We start from the raw sequence: 18,772 nt of genomic DNA on the forward strand, positions 1-18,772 counted from the left end.
GCAATGGTCTTCAGTATCAAGATTATTTGGTACCTAAATAGTAAAATGTTCGAGAGAAGAAATAATCATAAACATTTTTTCTTTCTCATCAGCATCGACTTCCAAAAGTAATGGATAATGACCACCTAAAACAAAGAAGAAATAAATCAAATTTGTGATTTCACAGGGCTTCAATACGAAACAACTATACATATCTTTTATTTCCTACCACTTACAAGTGGCAGGAATGGCTGAAATGGCCTCCACGTGAACACAACAGAATCCTATGCGTGTATAACCATGTAGAACTATTTATTCGGTATCGAAATTACATCCCAAATGTCATGATATTTGACTGAAACTCAGCTTACCCATCTTTCGTTTAGACTTCGAAACTTGCTGCTTTTTACCACCGTTTCAATGTTTTCTTGTTGTTCAAAAGGTGGTAGGGCCATTGCAGACCGTGATTTTTTTTTTACTTGAGAACCAGATCACAACACCCAAGCCTTTTCACGCTAAATATTAAACTACTGAGATTTCCTTCGCCGCCGTAAGCCGCCATTTTATCTTTCCCTGAATACTAGTTCCCAAGCTTCGAGCCCGAAGGTCTCAGACATGCACTGAAATTATGATATTCGTTATTTCAGGGCCAATTTAGAAATAACGATAATCGTTATTTTGGTGTCGAGATCATGCTGATCACAACTGAACGCACATTTACCCCTTTCCTCCGCCATCTTGAATGTTGTAAGACAGTGGAACCGAGTCCTTCTCTTTATTTAACACGTGTAAAGAGCATTGGTAAAGAGTGCCACGAAATTACTATATCCATAAATTTGGTGCCAATTTAGAAATAACGATAATCGTAATTTCGGTCTCGAGATCATGTTGGTCTGAAAGCCTGAGTAACTGGCTGTCTTGTGAGACATAGTCATTTTATGCATCGGAGGTACAAAAATGATCAGCGAAGCTGGGAGAGGAATGCGAAGGAGTAAAATGAGAGGTACCTTAGCATCTTCTCCTAATTTTCCGCATCTACACGCCGGTAGTCTTATTTCCATTTAAGCTAAGCATTGAAAGTAATTTACCTGAGACCTTCTGTTCGGTGATATTTTTTCCCATCAGTCTTACCATTTAAAAAATGATTACGATAACAAAAAAATTGAAACATGCTCCTTGAGATTTGGAAGTCTCCGCGTCCCACTTTCTTCCAAACATTGTGATCACCCTTAAAATAAGCGAAGCCGATCCTTTGTGTACCGGAGACCAACCAAACATTTACAAGATTCAAAACTTTTGATTTATCTCTAAGGAGGACAGGGCGACAAGAAAATGAAAAAAATAAATATTAGAAAATAAATAAGTGTATCAGGGCTCCTGGCATATATGTAGTCAAACAAACGAGTCAGGAAAAGTCAATGATACCAAAGAGATGCAATTATTATTTTTTGTTTTTGCTTTCTCTAGGATATAAAATAATTGAGAAATGCTGAATTTACGGAATTAGCGCAACATTCTCACTAAAAACAAAAGCTTTTGACATAAAGGTGAGTAGACGTCATGAAGTATTGACGTCTTTATTCTCGTGGCGTTCTTGACAGTTCATTGTTTCCTAGTCTGTTATCATTCATTGTATAAGATAAACAAGCCAATTTAATGTGCACTTGAACAAGCCAATCAGAATCTAGCGTGAGCTTGGACGCTTTTGTCTTTCACCGGTTGAGTATACACGCGTCGCCTCGTTTCCATGGAGGAAGAGTGCTTAAGCTTAAAGGAATGGTCGTAGCGTAGTGACTGAAACGTGAACTATTCTCCTTAATTATCGACGATTCCCCTTGAGAGATCATCTAAACAAGGAGGGAAGTGTTCAGGAATATGCCTCAAGTATGCCTTAGCGTAAAAAATGAGATATCTGCGAGAAAATAACAGGGAAAATTGCAGATCTTTTGCGGAGCATGTTTGAAAGATGGCTGAATTTCAAGGCCAACCGACTGCAACCGCCTTTAGGAGACAAAGGACTTTCTCGGAAAGCTCGACGGATGTTTCAGCCGGGATTGATTTACAGGAAAGGTTGAGGAAAGAGAAGTCACAACGTAAAGAGACTGACGAAGTTTATCAGCGACTACAGGACGATTACGACGAACTTCTCAAAAAATACGCACAGGCCGAGAACACTATAGATCAACTTAGGATAGGTGCTAAACTTAACTTGTACAGCGATTTGCCTCCACCACAACAAAGCTCATTTGTAAAAGTCTCGGTTCACAATCAGCCTGGCGTATTCAGATTTCCTAAAAGTCGCCAAGCTATTTTAAGCGAAGATAGTTTTCCTCTAACCGAAGGATCTCACGCTATACCGCAAAATGGCAACCAACGCACCTCAGGTTCAGGGACTGATTCTTCTCCAGCAAATCCATCGTGTCCCGATGGAAGAGGAGCCCGATTTAGGGCAGCTTTAGCGTCTAAATTGCAGTATTTTCAAGAAGACGTAGACGCTTTGCAAAGCCATGTCATGGAAGGACAATGGGGAGAGCTTGAACTTCAAGAATTGAGGGATATGTGCGAGCAGTTGAAAGCACAAAACGGGAATTTGAAACAAGAATTGCTGCAGATCCAACGATTGGAAAATGGACGAGATCCAGAGTCCTTTGAAAACGAAAGGTAAGGAAAGCCATCGAAATCGAAAAGTTTTACCTCGTTATTTTATCTACGTTCAAGGTCAAGGATGTCTTTCTCCGGAAATGTTTTTGTAAACTTTTTGTCAACATTGTATTGCGGGAAGACAAATCGTTCATAAAACGCTCTCGGTTTTTAAGTATTGAGGTTATGCTCTTATATTTTGAAAATAATTCAAGTCAGGCGAAGGAAACCTTTTGACAGATTAGGCGATTTAAGCAAAGACGTGTAATTTAATTTTTCACCTGAAAATAACGTCTAGCCTATTCATGTATTCTTAATTTAACGAGTCTACAGTTTGGGCTTTGGTCAAAGTTGCAGTACTAAATCATTAATGGAAAGAACACACGATTTTCGGGCGATCGTGACAATCTAAAATCATGGAGAAATTGTAGCCAGCTGTTCTTATTTTGTAAAATTAATGACACGTAAGTTTCCGAAGATTCGGACCAAAATAAGTTTCAATTCTAACACCTATGGTATGCCTTGTCAAAATAAAAAGGGCATTATTGTTTGTTTAAGTTCTGTACATATGTAGACCTGCAAAAAGCTTTTTCTAACGATTTGTTAAGGGATTATTTGCTTCATATTACTCGCTTGTTGTCGTGGTTTTTAATGGGTATTTGAAAAGGAAAAAAAAAATTAAAAATACTGGACTTTCAAACGTTAGAAAATTGATTAGAAATGTTCCTCTAACGGTCTTCAATTTTCTTTTAACTGTTTAGCCGTTTGTTTGGTAGGATGTTATTGTTTTTTCTTCGTAGTGAGATTTTAACCCCACTTATGCTCAGCTGGTTTCTCAAAACATGATCAACTATTATTTGAGTTTTAGGATGAAAATTCAAAATTTTGTATCAGAAACAATTATCATTATGCAATGTCTATCTCTGGTATTTTGATAACAGATATGAATTTATTTATATCAACTTTTTTCATGAATTTCTTGAGGTTGTTTGTTTTGCTCTTATGAGTGTAACTCAGCTGAATGCTCAATATAAACAGCTGAGCAGGTGGCCATTTTTTTACTCAACTGTTTTCAATAAGGAGGGTAAAATGCTCCAAAAATCCACAGTGATGTGGAAAAGTTTACAAACAAACTTGTATTCTATTATTTCTTCATTATATATTGAATGTAGAAAGCTGATTAGCCTAAAAGTACCTCTCTTTATGTCCCAGAATTAATTTCTTTTTAAGAAAGTGTTCAGTTCTAGTTTTCAATACATTTTATAATGTAAAAGGCTTTTGAATATGTACATAGATTTTAGTGCTATATAACTGTTTTATCATTATTGTTATTATTAGCGATGGCAACTGGGTGAGGGGAAGGTCTTGATGCATATTATAGAGGGAAGTGAAATTGTAAATTTTGTTGTTGTTATTGTTGTTGTTGTTTAGTGTGTGTGTGTCATTTAACCAAACAGGTGAAGTATATCAAGTAGATTAAAGTTGATGCAATATGTGTGAAAATATGAATATTCTCATCACCTATTTGCTGGATAATTTAAGGATATTATAGGGAGAAGTTTTTTTTTTTCTGGGAGTTAAAGGGTTAACCCTTTGCACCCAACACCAGTATGTAATGTAAATTCTCCTTACTGTTCTCTATACATTCCCTATAGTTCTGACAAGGAGAATTTGGTTAACAATTGAGAATGTCTTTGGTTGGCAATCATTCAACTGACCTTTAAAGGTTTGATCTAGGGATGACACTGTAAGGAGAAATTAGATGCTTATGGGTTTTTATAGTAGTGAAGGTGTTAAGGGTCATGAAACTTTGCAATAATGCAAGAAACAGGCCAGCCCAGGGAATGAAACTTTCCTCTTTTTCCCAGAGCTGGCCCAGGTTGTGTTGCAGGCCCTTTTCCTGAGTTAGCTCATTAATGTACATTTAATTTCTAAATTAATGAATACCATTTATTTTCTTTACTTAGTTTTACTGGTGATTTTCAACCTGAGGACAGTCTTGATGGACAGGTAAGGACTGTTTAAAGCCATTATAGTTACATTTAAAGGGAAGGGATGGAGGGGGTTTATGCACACTAAAGGAATGTTTTGTTTTGCTCACTCCTTTAACTGCAAATTACTATTATATGATTACGTATCTGAATGTGCCTCATGACTACAGTAACTGTTAATAATTACTTGTACCTTTTTGGAGTCTTTTCCTGCAATTGCAACTTAGATGCCATAATGAAGCCATAGTCCAATGTTTAGAATAAGCTTTATCTCTTATCATTAAGCTCATGATGAACTTGTTTAGGTGCTCATAGTATGTTACAGGTCTTATTTTTGGGGAAATTAGATAAGGACCCCCATCCTTTATTAATATGTAAGTGTACTCTCTCAATAAGCACCCCCATCTTAGACTAGATTCAAAAGAAGGGCTGCAGACCTCATTGCTAGAATTTATGACAACACCTTAGTGATATACATGCATAAAATGTATGTTTTCTGTATACTCAGGGCTGGATTAGTTATCAGCTTTTGGGGAGTGTCCCCTTAAGGGTTAATGTCATATATGTGTATGAAAATTTAAAGTTGCTGAGGTGTCCCTTTCTATGTTAAACTGATACAAGACCTGGTGATCATGGTGATGTAATGTTTGATTGAAACTGTACCTTACACTACTGTTCTTGTCAATTTTAAACAGCTGTATCGATGTGGGCTGCGACTGGAAGAAATTTCAGAGCAGCTTGGGCACCATACTACTCCATCTGATGATCCTCACAGTCAACAGGAAAGGAGAAATAGTTACAGCGATTTGTTAGACAGGTATGTTTTGATATTTTCTCAGAGTTTTATCTCCACATGCTCTGTCATTTTTACTAGTTACTTTCCAATAAAGGTTTCACAGGCTTTTTAAGTGATCAGATCAAAATTTGGTCATGAAGACATTGCAGGATGACCATAAAACTTGATACCAAACACCACTTACTTACCATCAAAATCTGCTTACTTGAAAACTTTGCAAAATCCCTCGTATGACAGTCTTTTAAAAGGCCTTGACTTATATTGCATACTCAGTTTACCCCTCTCTAGTTGGAATTCTTTATATGCCCTATACATATTCCAATAACTCTAATCACTGCCCAGGATCATACATATATTTGGATCCCCTTCAGGTTAGCACCATCTCAAAAGCATAAGAATTTTGAGCCTTCCTTCTTTCGTCAGGTCACTGGTAAATGTAAGTTTAAGTCTTAACTCAAGCTGAGTGGCCCAGCCAGTGGCAGCGTGTCCTGGTTTCCTTAGCATAAAGCCACCAGGAGTATCACTTCTCCTTCCTTGATGAGAATTGCAAGTCCATTGCAAGGTTACCCCCTTAGTATTTTATCAAGTATCCCTAAAAGTTTGTAAGCACCCAATCACTCTTTGGGTGGAGAGGGAAACTGTGAGAGTCCAGAGTCCAGTGCACGAACCATTACTTCATGACGTCTCCCACTGTCAGGTCACCGCCTTGGGCACTAATTTTACCACATGTCTACATTCACATTTCCTTTTTTAAACACTCCTTGCCATTGTGGTGCATGATCAGGCATGAATAAATTGACTTAAACCCTGTTCAAAGATAGACTAATGGCATACTACAGTTGCACCATTGTTATGTGGGCTCAATCAATCAAAATAACTCTTACACTTAACTTTTTGTGCAGACCAAGGGACAATCATCACACAGCATCAGCAGAAAATCAGAGACCTGAGGGTGATCTACAGAATCTAATGCAGGTATTGCAGGAAATAAAATAGGCATTGTTTTGTTTGGCTGATGAGAGCTGTATTGTATCAGTTATGTTCAATGTCACAACATTGCTATAATCACTTGGGCAATGATACTGTGTATAGATTACAATCTGGCTTATAGATGTCAATTAAGTTTTATTTTGTAAAAGTGCATTTTCCTTCTTGTGTATTTTTCTTTGTTTGCTAGACCTTGTTTTATGTTTCACTTAAATTACATGTCATGAAGTGAAGTTCATGAAATCAGTTTTGACTACCTCTAAGCACAGCTCCACTTATTTGATCTGCTAAGTGAAAAGCAGGCATTAGTGAAGGGGGGTTTGAGTAAGATGGAAGTAAATAGAACAAGTGAAAAATGTATGAGTTAAAAAAATTCTGATGTAGTAACAATTGCAGACCTAAATTGCTTTTTTTGAGAGATTAATGCATTGAAATAGTTTTTTGTTAACATTACTAAGAAAAATACTATGTACTTACATGCACTTGTACATCTTCAAGTTAGCCAACTGCTGAAGTACTTGGACTGGAACAAAACTTATTCTGTCAAAACAGGGATATTTTTCTCTTTGGGCATTTTGGAAAACAATATCAAGATGCAGATAACTGTTTGCAACAATGAAAAGCCATCTGCTAGCTTGTGTTTTAAAAGTTAAGTGTGAAAAATAAATAAGTATGGGGTCCAGCTAATATAGGTTCCTTCCCATTAGTTACATCTGTTTTGATTGTCTTTTGTAGTAGTACCGCGACTTTTCCCCTTTTTTTTTGGGCAATTTCTTATGAACATTTGTTGCGGGTTTATTTTGTAGAGACTGAGAAACATCAAGGAGGCAAGCAGAAATGACGCTTTGAGGTACAGCACTGCAGAATCGAGTTCTTCCCAAATATTGTTGTATGCCTCATTTATATGTGATACACATTTCTGTCACCTGTTTGTTTGACAACTCAACCACTGGTACAGATACATGTCAATTAGGAGTTTTTTTTTTTGAATGAGTTTAACACGTTATTGTAAAATGTGAACTTAACATTCGAAAAGGAAACCATAAGAAAGAGGGAAGTGAGGTTTTATTTCATTCTGGAAAATTTATTTGTAAATCAATTCTATTATTGGGGCTTGTACCTACCTACCACTTGCCCTTCCCAGTCCTTTAGAAGCACTCTAAGATACTTAATTCTGTGTTTTTCAGTTTTTCTTTTAATTTACTTTTCTATACCACATGTATACCTGAAATATTTTGTTTGTTCCACTTATTGAATTCAGAAACATTCTAAACGATTTTTTCTAGCATTTCAATGAGCAATTGTTAAATCTGCCATCAAAATTGAGGATTAATCTTAATCCTATTTCAATGAGTGATTTTTTTCCTTCAAATTGGATTAAACAGATCTCATCACAATGACTAATTTTTTAATGCTATGGTATTACAGATGATTTCCCATAAAATAATGCTTTTGTGAGATTTTTTGTACTATTTTGAAAATTCCTTTTATTCTTCTGGCAGACATTTGTGCTCTTTTATCCTTAAAAGGTTCACAGTGTGGTTTCTTTTTAATCATTTGTCACATTCACGCGTCAATTACAAGGTATAAATAGACGATTTAATGAAAGTTGCTATATATACTGAAACGGTGAATATTTATGGTATACAGTAAACAACAATATTTTTGTTAATATCAAGTTTCTGACACTGGGAAGAAATTCGAGATGTTATACGTCCAAATTTAAAACTTAATGCAACTTAAATTTTCGTGATTTACTGCCTCAAAGGGCAAAAAAAAAATGAAGAATATTATCGTTGTTCTTGAACAACGAGCTACGCATATTAGCATGGATAAATAGCTGCATTGCTCACCAGGGCAGGTGTATCCTAGAGAGATCCAGCGGCTGGTAGATAAGTCAATATCACGTATGATAATACCTGGGAGCAGTGTTTAAATCTGATGTTGCCTTAAAACATCATTTTCGACCATATCGCGTCGGATCTTGAGCCTAGAATAGTCGTCCGTTAATGGGGTCGAATGCTGCGTCGGAAGGCGAAGATGAAGAAAGTGAGGACGAAGAAATAGCCAGGATTTTTCGCTGGGCCGAATTGATGTAATTGCTTTTAGATAATTTCTCTTTTTTTTTCTCTGACGTGATTTACATTTTAGAGATTAATTTAAGTTTTTGGACAGTTGTGGCTTTTCTAGTAGCAGTTACGTCCGAAAATCACCAAACGTTTTTTTCTAGGAGTCGACGATTCGGATTCTGTGATCTAAAATGTTTTGTTGTATTTTCGTGCTGTTTTATCTTTGAGACACGTTTGCGTGTATCAATGTGCTGTTTGTTATCAAATCATTGAGCGTTCTTAAACAGACTGAGGTTACTGTGGTTGCTTTCAAAAAGGTATATTTTCGTTCTCAAAAACGAAGCGTTTCCCCGTTGTGTGTTTCTGTTACGGTTTTTAGCGTTGAGATCATTGGCTTTCTGATTCGTGTTGTAGAAAATAATTACTGATTTAATCGTTTCGAGTGTTTTCCTTTGCGATTTAAGAGCTGTTAGTGTTTTTGTGCACGTTATATTTGTTAAAATTGCGAACATATCGGAACTAAAGATATCAGGGAACACCTTTGACATCTTTCTCGGTTGGTTGCTGTGCATAAGAAATAACGCTGATCTAACTAACCTTATGAGGGACTTCAATAATTAATTTTCTTATTTCTACCTTGTGCATACTTTGTGTATCTGGCCTATGCTTTGAAAATAGAGCGCTTCTAGAGGACTATGTTAAAAATATGTGAACATTCGCATTTAAATTTTTTTTGTTCGAGTTCGTGTGGTTAACTTCGAAGGAAAAAAATGCTTTTGACAGTGTGCTTTCCTCGTGTATATGAATTTAAAATGTTTACCATTTGCTATCATTACATATGGCTTTGATGGAAACGGAGATAACAATTGAGCCGAATTAGTGATGTAAAAATATTTTGTCTCGATAAAATTAGACACTAAGAAGTGCGATCCGACCTTTTGGTTGCTTTGGAGACCAACAACCCGAGTATTCATTTGAATTACTTGAATTTATTTTTGAAGTTTTTATTTCATTGCAACAAATTCCTAGATTTTTTTTGGTTTGTACTAACTTATTTTTTCGATTGCAGAGAAGGGAACAGCTCAGATGATGCGGAAGATCTGGATGCAAATTCTTTTGAAAGAGAGGATGACTTTTCTAGAAGATTTTCTCTCGGTAGGCATTGTGTAACTTTTTTTTTCTCAATCTGAAGGTGAAAAGAAAAGCGTTTCTCTATCAATTGTGCACAAAATCCCTTTCTGCGATCATAAAAGAGGTTGTTTATTATTTCTGTTGCTTTCTCATCCTAATTTAATTCTTTATGACGCTAAAATGTCTCGAAGAGTTTTCGTTTTCTCAAACGAATAGCTGTAATTATTCGCTGTGGAATTTACGCTGATATCATGTTTATTTTCTCCTGCAGGTCCGCTTCCAGATAGTGAAGGCGAAGAAAAACAGGTATCGAAAATATTTGCGTAAAACAAAATGTTGGGATTAAGTTTTTGCGTCTAACGGTGTAAAGTTTACAAATGTAACTTCTCTGCTAGATCTCGAACACAGGCTTTTGTAGGAATTTAATTAGGCCAGACTAAACTAATCGTTTCAATATACGCAAAATTAAAGTCGTTTATAAACAGAACTTTAACACTCAGCGTGGTATCGAATTTTTTTGTAATGAATCTATGAGTAAAGGCGTCAGTTCTCTGAATAAGAAGAAGTAAAATTTAACTCTAGGGATTAAACGTGCGCGCAAAGGGGTTTTAGTTCCTATCGAAAGTCTCATCCCACGGATATTATTGCCTAATATTTCTTATCTGAAAATATTGATCGTTTACGCAAATTTAAAGTGAAGTTACAGAGCGTGACATGTGGCATTCGCTACAAATCATAATATTGGATTCTCAGCCAATCATCTTTCTCGGCAAAGTGCGTGCTTCGCATTGCTGTGTTCATGATGGTTTATCAGTGACACTCAAGCTAAATTTCGTGAACACCTTGCTTTCAAATGTTTATCCTTGTTATGTGAGCGGCGATGTGTCAGAAGTCAGGCCAATATGATTCTCCACGTTGTCGTGTTTGGCGTCTAAAACTGTACTCGGTCCAACATTGTCATTTGCAAATATTCGGAAATTCCATGGAGTGCCAATTGTCTTCTAAGCGTACCTTCGACGGTCCCAGCTGTTTGGCGTAGATCTTCCATTATTGGAGCGTTTTCCTCAACTGAGTATTACATTTTATCGCTCGAGGGCAATGAATGATGACTGTTTTGGAAATGCAGGCTCGCTAGAAGAGTTTTTCTTGGTCCTTTTGGACGGAAGATTTGATTATTTGGTAAGAACTTATTATAATTACCGGATCGTGTTATGCGCCTCGCAATTAAGGAATTTTAATTTTGCGTTGATGCGTGTCGATAAAACAAGTTCACTTCCCGGCGAAAGATCCATACGCGCAATAAGCTCCACTTAGAGTTTTGAAATATGTTCACCTTAGGGTCGATCTGATTTTCAACTTTCTCTTTTTTCGCCAGGGGCTTGGTGACCAAGCCGAACCTTTGGACCTACAGGAGTCTGGATACTTCGCGTCCGAATCAATGAGTGTGATTCAAGACCCTCTCTCTGAGCCCTTGTCAAGTCAGTACCTCGTAAATAGTCAAGGGCCACAAGATAGAACACGAGCAGGGTCCTTACCTCACACAAGGTAAGAAAAAAAATGCTGTCATCATAGAGAGGCTTACTGCATTCCACGTTTTATATTGATTAGACTGGAAAAAAACGTCGTTCGCTTTATTTAAAACCATGATACATTGTAAACCACCATGCAATTGAATGGTGTGTTTGCAATGTCGAGGGATCGTTGGGTAATGTTACGCTCCAGTGGTTTAACTTCAGGGACCTGTCATTATTTTTCCCTGAGAGGGGGGTGGGGTGGGGGGGGGGAAGGGTCGGAGGATTTTGGTTGTCTAACGAAAAAGTTTACCTATTCCCCTTTCAAGGCTCTGTAATTTTTTATTTATCCTTCCTTTCTTGAAATTTTTATGCAAAATCCTCCACTGGTCCTTCAGCTTTGAAAAATTTAAGTATTTTAAAGTTTTGTCAACTTTTCCTCTATTTGATTTGTTAAGCGGAGTAAGGTAATGGATTAGAAAAATGCAGTTTAAATAACTCTAAATCGAGAGACGACGAAGATTATAACCCTAGTCATACTCTATTTTTAGCCCTCATCGCCTCTCAATCGGTTCAAGTACTGGACAGCGATCAAGGAGCAACAGTCACCGCAGCCGCGCCAACACAGCGGACTTCGATTCACCCCCACTCCCAGAGGATGATGGTGACAATGATCTTCCTTCTTCAACTTTACCTTCTCCACAGACCTCGCCTGGCAGTTCTAAGTCACCTCGAGCTTCGTCGAGTCCAAAGGGTAACAGCGTAAGCGGAATTCCTCCGCCTCCAAGACGCCAAGACAGTCACATGAGTGAAGCCAGTAGCAAACGTTCACGTGCTAGTTCTAGAGCATCGAGACTGCCTGTGTCCAGTGGTATTCCCACGCACGACAGCTTGCGTGACACTCAACCAGTCGAACCCTTTGATTCACGTGATCGCACGGCCAGTATTCACAGCTCACCGCGTGAACAGCACGAGCCGCAAGAATCACGGCGAAATAGCAGGCAGGAACCGCCACGGACGTTAAATGGGTTACACGATGATCGTGCCTCTAAACCCTCCAGGATTGCCCATGGTCGTCCTTTAAGAGCGAGCGTTTCGGGCGATAGCCGTGTTTCCACGCCGCTCTTTCTTCCTAACGGGAACGGGCCCGCTCAGCCTAAAGAGCTCAACCGTAGGGGAAAATATCGCAACCCAGCGGCTGATTCTGAGAGAGGTTTTGATAGCGGCTTCTTTGGTTCGGAGGGAAGTCGCATATCACGGGGCCACGAGTCCCCTGATATTCCGCCCCCTTATTACCCCGAGACTAAACTACGCAGTGCGCCTTTACAAGAACAATCCGCAACAGAGACTGAAGATGATAGGGGCCACATTACGGCGCCGAAACATGCGCCAAAGTTAATTTCTAGAAATAGAGATGCGAGGCGACGGAGGTCCTCCTTGCAGTCGCTGTCAGAAAGCGAGGAGGATCGTTATTTAGAGACAACTCATTCCAAGCCTTCAACGAGAACGCCGTCGTCTCAAAGAGAACGAAGAAGTCATCGACATACTCCAACTCATCCTGTCCCCCGATCGGATAACGAAGGCGTTCGACGACTGGACGAATCGTTACGAAGGCATACGTCTACTCCGAGCATAAACGAAGATACGGTAGAAAGATCAGTGCCAAGTGCCGTGAGTAGGCGAACGTCTAGGACACCTGCACGCTACAATAAGGGAACTAATACTCCAAGAAGTACGGGTAGGTTTTTAAGCTAATTAAAATCAAATGCGATTTCTTAAGAATTTCGTTGTTATCTGAGACACTAGTATGGAATAAAAGGCTCGTTTTTCATTTTTTACAGTTTGACCAGCAGTTAACTAGGTCGCTCTCAGGTGTTGCCTCATTAATCCACAGTTTTAATTCCTACTTATCATGAAATTAGAAGATCCTCGCAGCTAAGAACACTACTGAAACTAGTAGTTGTAAATAGGACCTGAAAAAAATTAAAAAAAAAAAAAAAAAAAAAAAATTTTTTTCAGGTCCTATTTACAACTACTAGTTTCAGTAGTGTTCTTAGCTGCGAGGATCTTCTAATTTCATCTTTCCACCGCAGTGCAAATATGTGAATTTTCATATATCTAAATCTTCATCCTACTTATCATTTAGTTATAACGTTGTTGGAGATTAAATACTGACAATCTCAACGGTTCCCGTGTAAATTTCAAGGAGACCTTAAGAGAATTGCTCAAATTCTAAAAATATTACGATTTAGCATTGAAATTTAAGGTTACTTTCAGTTTCTAAATGTATTAAGTACAGAAAAAGAAAACAAAACGAAAGAAGATGCGTCAACAAACCGACCTGTACACGCCAGTACTGATCGTTGTTTTTTTTTCTATCTTTCATTAATGTAATTGTTTTAAAGTAACGAACCTTCTCGTCGCAGCTAATGATTAATGTTTGGAAAAACAGATCCGGTATCTACGTCTTTGTGGTTGTATACAGTTATTCGTGTGAAATTACCTCCTTGTGAGTTTATTTTACTGCTTTTGAACGTGCATTCATTAAAAGATAATCTACGTAGGCGCCAGGTGCAACACTGTTGTATTCTGTTTCTTAATTGCACCAACACAGGGTCTTTTGTGTTTTATCTCCATCACATCACAATGAGAAACACTGGTGTTGTTAGTGTTTAGGTCCAGAAACTGTACGTTTTATGAAAGATCGAGTTCACGCAATTTATTTCTTATGCTGCAGCGGAGTTTTGTCAAATATTACGGTATCTTTTTCGCCATTTGCTTCAAAATATCGCTGATTTCTCGGAGCAAAATTTGCTACTTTAATTTTTTGGATAACTGTGTGATTCGTTAAATTGTGTAGGATCTTCACCGTATTTGGAGACTGGTCGGGGAAAACATTGGTTTTTGTTTTTAGGTATATAATATTGGTAGTTATTAATCAGCAATCCAATCAGATACGAGACTATATACTTGCCCCAAGGTTAGCATAAGCAAATATTCAGTATTTTTAACAGTTATTCGTTACTCAAAGATGTTATTTTGGGTAACTAATGTGAGGACATGTTCTTCATTCGAGAGGGTCTTTCAGGAGGTAAACACTTTGCTAAGCCGCAGCGTAGCTATTAAAAGTATATTTGATGTGTAGGACGTGAAGCAGATATAGGATTATGAATAATATATAAGCGTACAATGATATGAAAACAGGGTAATAAGCTTAGTAGTAGAGTTAAGCAAATTGTTTGTGCCATTATAAAATTTGCTCTTCTCTTGAGCCCCAATGGATGGACTAGACCAAGGTACCAAACTCATTTTTGTTGTACAACATTTGTGCTCTAAGTGTAATTTTTATTCTCCTTGCATGTATTTTGAATCGTTGTGAAAGATAATCACGTTAGAAACTTGACTCTCGCATGCAAATTGCTGTGTCTAAAAAGAGATGTAGAAAGATGGAGAAGTGTTTGAAGCGATCAACGTTTTAAACTGATTCTGGTGCTGTTAACGTGTCCCTAGTTGTGATCTATTTTGCACTGGAATGGAATCACCGATTTCTAGATCTCCCCAACTACAGAGGAGAGAAACTAAGGATTCAAATTTAGTTATTTTTCCTCTCTGAATATGTGATATACCGAAATTCCACGTAGTGGTCTTATTATTTTACCGCTACGAGCCATTATTTAAGTATACCGATAGCTGTTTTACGGAGGTCATTCTAAGTTTTTCTTTTTTCACGATCCCGTTGCAGTCTTGTCTCGTTCAATGTAAATTTGTTCACGGAGCGGCTTTCCGAGTCTTAATTATTTTAGTGTATATATTTTTGATCGAACTGGAGGCGCCTTTCTGTCTTGCTGCTCAAGTTAAATAAAAAGAAAAAAATAAAATAATTATAGCGAGAGCAGTATACCTAAAGCCTCATACTACATTTAATAATGTTCTATAATCTTTTTTCCCATCGTTCTCATAGGCCCGCGGTTAGATCAGTCCCGCCCAATGGATAAACAGAGCGTGCGCAGTTACCCGGGCGACCGTGAATCCGTGCGGTCAGGACGGCGGTCAAGAAGAGGTGACGATAGTAGCAGTGGATACAGTGATAATGAACGGAGATATCGTAGGTAAGTATTACGGCTGTGCAAACGATATGATTGCTGTTCTTAATGTTGGACGGAAATCTGTATCATCGGTTACAAGAACTTGTTCGGTTGTATTAATTATTTAACAAATAGAGAAGCCTTGACTGTGTTCTGTTCTGTTATAAAGCACGCAGGAAGCGGCTAAAGCACGAAAGAAGTGTAGGGAGAAACACTCGACTACGTCTCGTGTTTCTCCCCACTTCTTTCGCCTGTTTAGTTTATTTATTATTTAGGTATCAAAAGATATTTCTATCTTTATTTTTTTACTGACAGAGATCCTATTGATAAACTGAGAGAGGAGCTTCAGAGCTTGCGTTCGCAACTGCAGCAAGACTCGAACGCTCGCGGATTGCAAGCTCAGATGTACGACGACCTCCGACGGAGGCACGACGATCTGGAACGAGAGATGGCCCGAAGAGGTGCCGAGCAACAGATGGCGAACCTATACGACAACCTACAGAAAAAATACGATGATCTGGCGAACGAAATGTCTCGGAGCAAAGAAAGTGCGACCACAAGCACGACACCTCAAGACGATCTTAGAAGACGGATCGAAGAACTAGCAAGGGACGTAGGAGACCTAAAGCGAAGAGATCACCAGCGACCTTCTCGTTCTCGCTCTCCTTCGCCAGCTCCTGCAAAAGCACCCGCGGTCACTATGATGCAGTTTTTGTGTCCGTTTTGCGGAAGTTCTGGCTCTCATAGTCACGGGAATTATTTCTATCCAGGGTATTCTGGACCAGAACAGGAAACCCCGATTGTTAGCACACGGACACCAACCTCGAGGCCTCGTCGCCATACCGAGACGCAGACTCCTTATAATCCCGGATTAACGAACACTTATGTCCACCACCCTACTACCCCTGCGGCTACTTCCACACCGTACTCACCCTACTACCACAAGTAAGAAACAAACGTAAACTTGAAATCGCAAGCTATCTCGTCAGTCACCCATAGAGAGAGTACAGTAAAAGCGAGTAAAGATGCGTAGATTGTAAGCAGTTATCGATTTCAGTGATATTCCAGTTTTCCACAATGAAATTTCCTGTCGTTTTTTCTTGTAGTGTTGTTTCATCACCTATGCATCATCATACTCACACCTATCCGGGAGCTGCGACTTCATCGTCCATAATACCCGCGGGAGTTGTCCCCGGCGTGCCGGTGGCACCGCCAGGGGCGGTGAACGAAACCCCAACGGTACATCATATCCATCATCTTCCTCGGGGGAGGTCTAGGAACCGGCGGGATTATGTGGTATCCGATAGCGATGACTCTGAAAGTGACGAAGAATACCCTGCACCTCGAAGGTAAAACCTCTTCTATTCATAAGAAAAAGTGATAAGAAAAACTAAAGGGGAAAATTAAAAAAAAAACATCTTTTTTCTTATTTAGCAGGCACGTTCGACTCAGAAGTAACCCAAGTCCAAGTCACAGCGGTTGGGGAAATCACGAAGGAGATGAAGTATGTTTCACGACACTTCTGAGTATCCTAGGGTGAATTACAATAAACATTTAACTTATTAAGCGTTTCAGATTCAATCTTGAACGTACTCTTACAGGATATTCCTAACGTTTCATTACTTATAATCCTAATCAATTACAAAGCCATGCTTTTACACTGCCGTATGATAGTGATCTTTATGTCTGGATATACTTTCCGAGAATCTGAATGAGCTTCATTTTTCGACGACGTCTCTGGGAAGATTCACATACTTTAACGATATTATACTAGCATCTGTGATTGATGTATCACATTATTTTTTATAAGCGCGTGGTACTACTTCTCTTTGGTCTTTAGAAGGATTCTTTTCCCCAGTAGCTGTGTTTTTCAACCCTCTTGTACTGACAACAGCCTGAATTTTTATTTTTTTTTAATGAATTACCGCCATCTTGTTTTCAGTTGGAGAGTTATCGACTCCATCAGTCGCTGGACGTGGCTAACAAAGCCGCAAGAAGAATGCAGAATATCTCAAAGAGAATGCTGAGTAACATCGCTTCCGACTTAATCCGATCCGGCAAAAGATAGCACGTGGATACATATTCTTAACTATTGAAGTAGTTCACTCACTCTCGCTTCCCAATCCAAGTCAGTTGTGATCTTTACTCGCGGTTAGGTTCGGAAACAACTGTAGGATATTCTTGGTCATTTGGTCAAATAAAAAGAAAACCTACTTTTTAAACTATAGAGACGAGGTGCATATATCGCCGAAAATTCATGGAAAGCCATTCCTAATGCTCGCTGTTATCTCCATCACCATTAATAAGATCAGATTATTTTTAATAAGTTTAAATTGAGTACTTCCGTCACGTGAACAATTCTTTAACACAAGTCCTCAATGCATAGCGAACAATACCACGAACAGTGACTTTCGCGCTGGAAATCCATAAAACTATCTCGCACCGTATACTTTACCCTGTTATTGCAACAAATTAGGCAATGATGCACGAAGTTAAAATGTAATTGAAAAATTATTTTTGTATTTTCGAACTGATTTTGTAGAGTATATAGCCTTGTTTTATATTCGTCTTTATTTATCAGAGTTTTTTTATACCAAATATTCATTCGCTTTTATATACCATTTTATTTATTCATACGTACTATATAAGAATGGTTTCTTTATAATTTTAACAATTTGCCTTATATTTTTTATGTGCGTTAACTTTTTTAAGTGACAAAAATACTTTACATTTAGTTTGATTGGTATTGCAAGCACAAAATTGAAATTTTAAAGAAATCAAGAGCGATTCTGAGTTTAGCTGCAGTCGTTAAAGTTAGCGTTGTAAATGACTATAATACAAAATATTGTTTAAAAAAAATAACTTTGAGAAATGGTATTGTTTGTGTTTTTTTTCTAGTTACTGGGGGGGGTAACTAGCAGGCTGCTGTTTGAAAGAGGTGAAAGATGATTTTGAAAGGAGGGTAACTGTATTTTTTTCGGGGGGGGGGGGTGGTTCTGGCTTGAAGAAGAAATTTGTAGCATCGCGTTACACCCTTAAGTTCTAATTCGATAGTAGCACTTGCCCCTCCTACAAGTAAGCAATAATCTGCGTGATACTCTATCCACTTATACTTGGACGTGGACAGCGTTAGTTGTCTTAACGGAAAATCGAGGCAGTGTGCGCTGGTCAATCCCGAGAGGTGCCGCAACGATCCAAGCGACCCTTTCGAAACCAGCTTGTAGAAATGAAGGTAGAATTTAGATTGACTCGTCTTTGGAGAATTCTTGCGATTGAGAGGTTGTTACTGTAAAAGAAAATTGAGATTCTCTATACCCTTGCCTATACCCTTGCCTGCGAAGGTAACTTTAAACTGTAAAGACATACATATATACCAATGAGAGATACATTGTGATCAAGGCCTGCCTAAAGGGGTAAGTTTCTAAAGAAACTAGTGCTGCGTAGGTGGGAGAGTATTTAGTATTATCAAATGAGTTGATAAAGTTCATTGGCCACTTTCATTGGCCACCGCCCTGACGAAGGGCTAACGCTCGAAACATTAGCTTCGAAACTCTTCACGGTGGCCAATTAACGTAATCAACTC

General features: G+C 38.4%; 1 protein-coding gene across 3 annotated transcripts; it reads left to right on the forward strand.

Annotated features, from left to right (window-relative positions):
- Window positions 1–1,714: 1,714 nt before the first annotated feature.
- LOC131774881 (serine/arginine repetitive matrix protein 2) lies at window positions 1,715–18,045 on the forward strand. 3 transcript variants are annotated; one of them, XM_059090973.2, is made up of 14 exons: window positions 1,715–2,640; window positions 4,587–4,629; window positions 5,306–5,427; window positions 6,309–6,381; window positions 7,200–7,243; window positions 9,532–9,617; window positions 9,865–9,899; window positions 10,969–11,138; window positions 11,656–12,836; window positions 15,066–15,213; window positions 15,505–16,134; window positions 16,296–16,538; window positions 16,624–16,693; window positions 17,132–18,045. In XM_059090973.2, the coding sequence occupies exons 1-14, from the start codon at window positions 1,946–1,948 to the stop codon at window positions 17,255–17,257; spliced, it is 3,666 nt and encodes a 1,221-aa protein (XP_058946956.2). In that variant the 5' UTR covers window positions 1,715–1,945; the 3' UTR covers window positions 17,258–18,045. The 3 variants fall into 3 exon arrangements, with proteins under 3 accessions (XP_058946956.2, XP_058946954.2, XP_058946955.2); XM_059090971.2 differs by having other exon boundaries at window positions 11,656–12,842; window positions 17,132–18,044; XM_059090972.2 differs by having other exon boundaries at window positions 11,656–12,842; window positions 16,627–16,693; window positions 17,132–18,044.
- The last annotated feature ends 727 nt before the right edge of the window (window positions 18,046–18,772 follow it).

The sequence above is a fragment of the Pocillopora verrucosa genome, chromosome 4 (genome assembly GCF_036669915.1).
Source record: "Pocillopora verrucosa isolate sample1 chromosome 4, ASM3666991v2, whole genome shotgun sequence".
Taxonomy (NCBI): domain Eukaryota; kingdom Metazoa; phylum Cnidaria; class Anthozoa; order Scleractinia; family Pocilloporidae; genus Pocillopora; species Pocillopora verrucosa.

Excerpts from the sequence above, each read along its gene's own strand:
- LOC131774881 (XM_059090971.2), top strand. The coding sequence starts at position 1,946 with ATGGCTGAATTTCAAGGCCAACCGACTGCAACCGCCTTTAGGAGACAA. Across the intron at positions 12,843-15,065 it reads TAATACTCCAAGAAGTACGG|GCCCGCGGTTAGATCAGTCC; the intron begins GTAGGTTTTTAA and ends TCGTTCTCATAG. Across the intron at positions 16,135-16,295 it reads TACTCACCCTACTACCACAA|TGTTGTTTCATCACCTATGC; the intron begins GTAAGAAACAAA and ends TTTTTCTTGTAG.